Source organism: Megalops cyprinoides, chromosome 16 (assembly GCF_013368585.1).
Source record: "Megalops cyprinoides isolate fMegCyp1 chromosome 16, fMegCyp1.pri, whole genome shotgun sequence".
Classification (NCBI taxonomy): Eukaryota; Metazoa; Chordata; class Actinopteri; order Elopiformes; family Megalopidae; genus Megalops; species Megalops cyprinoides.
The window spans coordinates 27,903,038-27,910,352 of record NC_050598.1 but is presented as its reverse complement, the minus strand read 5'-3'; the positions used below and the strand labels follow the sequence as shown (position 1 = coordinate 27,910,352).

General features: G+C 37.2%; 1 protein-coding gene across 1 annotated transcript; it reads left to right on the top strand.

Moving 5' to 3' along the window:
- The first annotated feature begins 845 nt into the window (after positions 1-845).
- Positions 846-7,077, top strand: LOC118790654 (butyrophilin subfamily 3 member A3-like). Its single transcript, XM_036547646.1, has 13 exons — positions 846-970; positions 1,362-1,433; positions 1,891-2,223; positions 2,783-3,073; positions 3,560-3,673; positions 4,305-4,331; positions 4,513-4,536; positions 4,676-4,702; positions 4,869-4,892; positions 5,099-5,125; positions 5,537-5,563; positions 5,834-5,860; positions 6,479-7,077. The coding sequence occupies exons 2-13, from the start codon at positions 1,364-1,366 to the stop codon at positions 7,075-7,077; spliced, it is 1,590 nt and encodes a 529-aa protein (XP_036403539.1). The 5' UTR covers positions 846-970; positions 1,362-1,363.
- The last annotated feature ends 238 nt before the right edge of the window (positions 7,078-7,315 follow it).

Genomic DNA, 7,315 nt, shown 5'->3' with positions numbered 1-7,315 from the left:
CTGGCTCCACTTATGAGCTCATTATCAGGCCTTTGACGGGCTGCGATCTGCGGTGTGGCAGATCACCAAATAATCTTATCTTTTCAGAATAAAAACATCCCAGAAGATATTTTTAGAAAAGTTTAGGAAAGTGAATTTCCCTGTTTCCAACTTTCTCCCAAACTATTCACTGCAGCAAAAGTTAACGAGCAAATGGTGGCACAGAAGGTCTCAGGAGTGTATTTGTATAATTCTTGCTAATTTTCTGACCAAGGATTTGTTATTAAGACCATTAAAAGCTTAATGTTTTGCGATTATTTGGCCCATCAGCTTTTCCGCTGAGCCCCTAACTCTGCGATATGGGAGGGTCAACTGTAATAGTATTAAAATAGTATTAGTAAAAAATAGTAAAAGTTAAAAATTTGCCTCCTATGCCACGGGCCGGCTCTGGATAATAAAACCGCCCCCCAACCCGCAAAAAATCAAAGCCGCGATGTGGAAAGCCGTGGTGTGGGAGGGTCAACTGTATTTCGAAATATTACACCCCACCCCCCCTTACTTACACTTACCTGATGGTGGGGGATGGGCGAGTTATCTGAACTAGTGAGTGAAACTAAACGTGATATGATTAACATCAGTAGCCTAATTCAAATATATATATATATATATATATATATATATATATATATATATATATATATATCATGTCAAAAAACCAAAGCCCTCTGACGTCTCTGTACACCTCTACTAGAGAAACCGCCCTCATATGATAAACAAGTCCAAAGTTCTTGAACGCACACCTTCACAGCTGAAGGTTAGGAAAGTGAAAGTAAAAAAGGAATGATACAAGTCCATAAGTAAGCAACCATTCTCAGCTTTCAGGATTTTTGTTAATGTTATTTGTAACATGTTACAGGTTTACATGTTTGTGAATTTTAACAAATTAACTTTTGACAGCATTACATCCTGAACATCATCTATAGCAAGAAAGGTAAGAACTTTTGAGTTCACGTTACTTCCTGCTTGACTTTGGTGACACAGTTACAGTACTGCAAAAGAAATGAGGAGGAAAAAGCTAAAATATCTGCAAAAAGTACACTTTAAATTATAACAGCAAATTGGTCCAGACTACCTTCACCTGTGTGGCTAAGAATTGTGTGAGTTTAACATTACATATATTGTTCCTCAGATTTTTCTTTTATTGAACATTAAATCGTTAGGAAAGCAGCAAGATAAGGGAATTGGAGTTGTGCATTATACATTTTGTTTCTTATGCATCATTCATTTTGGTTCATATTGTTCTTCTAGCAATCCTGGTAGTATTCAACAGCAGATTTTAGTAGAAAATAATAGCATTTATATTGATGTCTTCTTCTTAACAGAAATGATGCCCCTTTTCAAACCTCAAGATACAATTGTCATTACATTCCTACATATATGTGCTGTGATTTCAGGTAAAACTATCCATTAAAAATAGAACATCCATTTTGGGGGGATTGAGGTATAAGTTGATGGGTGATAATGTATCAGATAATTCATACAATATGCGAGAAGGTATTCCCCCTACTTGTGAAGCTCATTCAGAAGAACACAATAGAGATAATGGTTTAATAACCTGCGTTAGTGTTTTAGATCTAAATGGAAAGTTCAATACCATACAGATGTGTTTTGAAATTGAAAGGAAGATTGAAACCCCTGTGGCAGGGCTTTAAAGTTAAATAAGAAAATCAATACACTGTAGGAATGCTTTGGAGTGAAATGGAAAATTAAATATCCTATAGTAATGTTTTGGAGTGAAAAGGGAAGTTTATTACCCTGTAGCTGTGTTTTGGAAGGGAATGGGAGTTTTATACTCTGTAGCAAAGCTTCAGACTTATATGAGAAGCTTAATCCCCTGTTCCCGTATCGCAGTGACTCCAGAGTTTAAGACTGTGACCCCTGAGGCCGACACTCTGGGTCGCCTGGGTGGAGATGCGGTGCTGCAGTGTCAGCTGTCCCCAGCCCTCGACGCCCAGAACATGGTTGTCCTGTGGAAACGAGAGGGCAAGGAATTCTACAGCTACAGACCAGGCTCCACAGACCAGGACCAGAGAGGCGGATCACAGCTCTTCCACAACGAGCTGAAGAGTGGCAATGTTTCCCTGCATCTCAGTAACGTCCAGCTGTCTGACCAGGGGAAATACACCTGCTGTGTTCTGGTCAGCGAATGGTATGCTGAGGCCCATGTGACTCTGAAACTCATTGGTGAGTACTCACTTTCACTCATGCAGTCCTCATACCATTCACACACTGTACTGGACACAATGCTTTCAAAACCATACAAAAATAATACATTTTGAAACTATTTTAAAGTATTTTTGCTAAATTAATGCATTGAACATGTGTACATTATTGCTATTTTTGTTTATTGCAATATATTCTGCTTTGCATGAAATTATTTCACATGTACTTGCAATAGACTCTTTGGCTGAACGGCATTTTTCTCAGTATATTAGAACATTTTTGTTTGAGATAGCAGTAGGATATAAAGGATTTCATTAGCTCAAATCAGATGACTGAAAAATGAATGTGTAAAAAACTGAGGCCAAGACTGAGTCAAAGCATGTTATCCTTTGTTATTAATTTTTTTTTTGGTAAAAATTTGTTGGTATTACATTTTTATAATTACTTACATGGTACTATGAGTGTACTAGTTTGATGGACAGAACTGAATAATTCTGTAAAATATATAGTGGTTGTAACTATAAGAGTGAAGGACACAGTGAATTGCAGTTTGATTGAATCTGGGTGTCTCCACTGTCAGCTGTAGGAACCCCCCCACTCATCTCTGTGAGTGAGCCCCAGGACAGCGGATTGACCCTACGCTGTGTATCAGTAAAATGGTTCCCCCAGCCACAGCTGATCTGGACTGACGGGACGGGTGAAGATCTTACTGCCAGAGCTAAGACTGCAACCAAAGCGGACGCAAAGAGCCTCTACACCCTGACCAGTCACCTGGACATCTCACAGCAGGCCGAGGGGGGCGTCTTCTACCAGTGTCTAATAAGGCACAGTGAGGACCATGTGGTCATGCAGTCTAAAGTACAGCTCAGTGGTGAGGGGACATTAGTATCATTTTTTGGTTGGGTATAATTAGACATATCTGAATTACCTGAGCTCTACCAATTACCATAAATGTAGTCCTAACCCCAACTCCTTGCCATAACAGCCTAAATTGAATGTAAAATCTATCTTACCTCTGCAACTTTGAAAAAATATATATGTTTACTTGTCAGTTACAGAGTATTTGCATGCAGCTGTAATGTTGTTCATTACAATTCCATAAGTTCACTGTCCATCTATTATAAAGCATGACCTCTTTATTATTAGCCATATGATAAAAGACTTTTAAATTTGTATGCTATCCATTCAACTTTTGCCTACAGGATAATATCTTTCACTGAAGAAAAACATATTCCAAAATGTTTATTCCTAACTTGAAGTGTGGATTTTTATGAATGTAGTTTATACAGAAGTTAAGAATGGCAAAAGAAAAACATTGTATGCATGTTCATATATATATGTTTATTTTTCTGTGTAGGAGAATACTTCTCCAATGTTTCTGCATCGTGGAAGCACTTTGGAGTCTTCCTCATACTGAGTGCGCTTGGTCTCTCTGTGCTTGTCACAGTGCTGTTCCTGAGAAACAGAGGAGGTTTGTAGTGTGATTAAGCCAGGAGCGCCCTCTTGTGGTCATGGAGGTTCACAGGCATACGTATTTCAGGCATGCATTTAAAATTGTGGCTAACACCCTTAACTAGTGATTGTAGTTCCAATGCAGTTAGTTCAAGTGTCCACACATGAGCAGAAATAGAAAGCCCTGGATAGAGGGTGCCCGCGAGCACTGATGCTGGATTCTCAGCCCTCACCCTCAGTGTATCTGATTCAACTCACTGAAACGGCTCAGTTTCCTCCCTGTTTCTGAGAGAGTTTGTACTGTAAAGAGAGTCTTCTGTGCAGTTCAGTACCCCACTATTCAGTGGAAAGTCCTTAGAAGATGGTGCTGCCTTTCATTACTCAGGTAGTACTTTTATCTAATCTTTAAATGTTTAGTCAGAGGACTCTTTGGAACCATTAATCTTCTGGTATGTGAATCACACACACGTGTACCCTGTGAGATGTAGAATCACAGGAATGCATTATTTTGCCATTAAACAATGTAAATGTAACAAATAAAGTGCAAGTGATTGTTTCTACAAATCCTCTTCTAAATATAATATGTACAGAAATAAGAGTGACATAATTCTAATCATAACATTTATGGCTTATAATGTTTTTTTCCCTAGCATCTGCAACACTGAAAAAAGAGAGGGGTAAGAACTGTGTATCCATATTTCTCTTGAAAAGAATGCAATACTTGAACATTAACCATAACCATTGAATTATGGAACTGCTATAAACAGTACTGTGTGTGCACAATACATTTCATGAGACAAATGGCTGACGATCTTGCAATAAAATTTATATTTTGTTTGTCACTGTTTCCCATAATAGCTGAGAAGAGGACAATTGAAGAAGGTTGGTAGTTTATACTGTAACACTCATATGTCACATGTATACACACATACATACATTTATTCTTTTCACTCATTAAAAAAACCTCTCATGAATGATTTTGTAAATTTCAGTAAGATTCTTCTCTTTTTTGAAATCATAGAGTGCAGATACCTTAAGGGAGAAGCTGGTATGTTTCTAAAATTCTCTTTTAATTTTGTCTTACTCTGAAATTGTTGCTTGAAGTATGATGAAATTTTGTTTTAACAGTTTGTTTTAACATTCAAGAATATGGTAGCCATTACAAATCTGAAATCATACAGATTTTCTATATCTCTGTTCATTTGTTTTCATAGAAGAGAAAAAGAAACTTGAGAAGGGTAAGTCCAATGAAATGTGCAGTTATTAATATGATCAAATAATTACAGTAATCTCTTCTAAATTTTGTTTAAAGATATTTTGTTTAAAGTATTGTACTAAATAAGTATGAAATGCTGGTATTTAAAAGTATTCAATCAGTATTGTCTCTATAAATGTCAGAAAATTCACGTTATAGAATTAACCCAGTTTTTTCCTCTTTTCATAGACTGTGATGAACTGCGTGAGGATTTAAGTAAGTTTGTAGAGAGAATTTATAAATAAACAGTGGTGGTTCATAGTGATAGCTTGAGCCTGAAGATAACTGGTTTGTTTTTCAGCTGGGATTTCTTATCCAATAAGAAGTCGCATAACCTGGAATGTTTAATGAGTTGCAGATTTATTTTCCCCTGGATAAAGCCAAATAACTGGTTAAAACATTTTCAGAAGTTCTAAATGCAGTGATATATGAAGTTATTTTAATATATGTCACCATATAAATGTACAAAATGCAAATGATTAAATCAGGCATCTGTCTCACCTCTATCTCATCAAAGCTTCATTTACAATATCAAAAACATTTTATTATCATAATTATCTAATGTAATCTTATATTAAGATGCTACATTGTGACCAGTAACAGACGAATACAATCTTGTTCCTACAGAGTCCAGAGGATACCTTCTGAAATCAGGTATCAGTGTATTTACATACTTAATATCTGCACAGGCATTGCTTACAGTGGGAGCGTATGTTATTACAGTGTGTGTGATGACCGCAGTGTGATGTATAATACACGTAGGGCACCATTGCTGCACCTTTAAGCAAAGTGCTTAACCAAGCAATGCAGTATCCAGCTGGTTAAAACACTATTAAAAGTACTAAAAGTACTAAATGTACTATTGCAAAATACAAAATGCAAAATTGCAAAATTGCTGTTTGAATGTTTTTTATTTATTTTCAGAATGGAAGGGAATACAAATGAATGCAGGTAAGTAATTGTAATTAAACATTTTTCACATTTTTCACATAACAAATGTCAAAATCAGTTGTCGGTGCTCATACATTTGGAAGTTATTATCATTCAGGAGCTGATGTTCTCTTCAGTGAGTGAATATCATTTATGCTCTGTGCATATATATGAAGACTGTACAGTTTAATAATGTCATCTCATGAAGCAAACAGTTGCATTGTATGCTGTGTAGATCGCTTACTGTGCAAACTATGAAGGCATCTGTATGTAGTCCAAACAGGCAATTTATCCAAATCCATGAGGTGTCATGGTGGCAGCGTTTGGCACAATAAGCACCCACAGTGGATACTGAGTAAACTAATCAGTCCTGTATATATAAAATAAAACAAGCTATTGCAGTAAAAGGAGTGTCATTCTTCAATAAAACACCATATCATCATTGATATGTTGATAGAGGCTTCTGTCTTTTGGGGCTACATAGCACTGCATTTGGTATATTATTGTACATTTTATTGCTAATATTATGCAAACAGAAAATGAAATATATAATAGTAATGCTAAGATGTAAAATACACATCATTTATGACAAATTAATCTGATTAAATTGTATCTAACATTGCCATCCTGTCTCTGCAGCTGATGTGACTCTGGACCCAGACTCAGCGCATCCTGAGCTCATTCTCTCTGAGGATGGGAAGAGTGTGGAGAGGGGAGAGACCAGGCAGGATTATCCTGACACTGCTAAGAGATTTGACCGCTGGTTTGCAGTGGTGGGCAGACAGGGGTTTGAATCAGGGAGACACTACTGGGAGGTGCATATCAGGGATGAGAAGAATGCGGGGGCTCAGTGGAAATTAGGGGTTGTGTGTGAATCTGCTGAAAGGAGAGGGGCAGTAACAGTCAACCCCAAGTTTGGGTACTGGCTTCTAGAGTCAAGTAAACACTTTAAGGCCCTGTCAGTCCCTGAGACTGTGATCTCTCTGAGACCTGTACCCCAGAGGGTGGGGCTGTACCTGGATTATGAGGGAGGGCAGCTCTCCTTTTATGGAGTTGAGGACAGGCGACACCTCCACACCTTCAGACACAAGTTCACTGAGAGACTCTATCCACTGATCTACAATCAGGTTAATGATGTGATCATAGAGATAGTGTCTCCAATCACAGAGGAGCATGATGGTGACACACCTGAGTCTAAATCTCACCCTCCACAGGGTCCGTTCTGTGATACAGTGTAGATATATTCTGCCAGAAAGCTTGGCAGAAAGTTTATTTCAGATTTAAATTTGCTTAGAAAGAATTTATTTTTAACCAGAATACACTGCTATTTTGTACATGCATTGCTTCTTAAATCAGAAAGTCAACTTTTGTTCCAGATGCACAAACAATATTAAAATGTATTAAATTTTGTTCATGTCAAATACACAATGTGTAAACCACTATTAGGTACTACCCAAAGGTATATTTGATATAACA

Bases quoted from the DNA above. Each gene is read 5' to 3' on its own strand.
- LOC118790654 (XM_036547646.1), top strand. From the start codon at position 1,364: ATGATGCCCCTTTTCAAACCTCAAGATACAATTGTCATTACATTCCTA. The intron at 1,434-1,890 runs GTAAAACTATCC...CCCGTATCGCAG, and splicing joins TATATGTGCTGTGATTTCAG to TGACTCCAGAGTTTAAGACT. The intron at 4,703-4,868 runs GTATGTTTCTAA...TTGTTTTCATAG, and splicing joins ATACCTTAAGGGAGAAGCTG to AAGAGAAAAAGAAACTTGAG.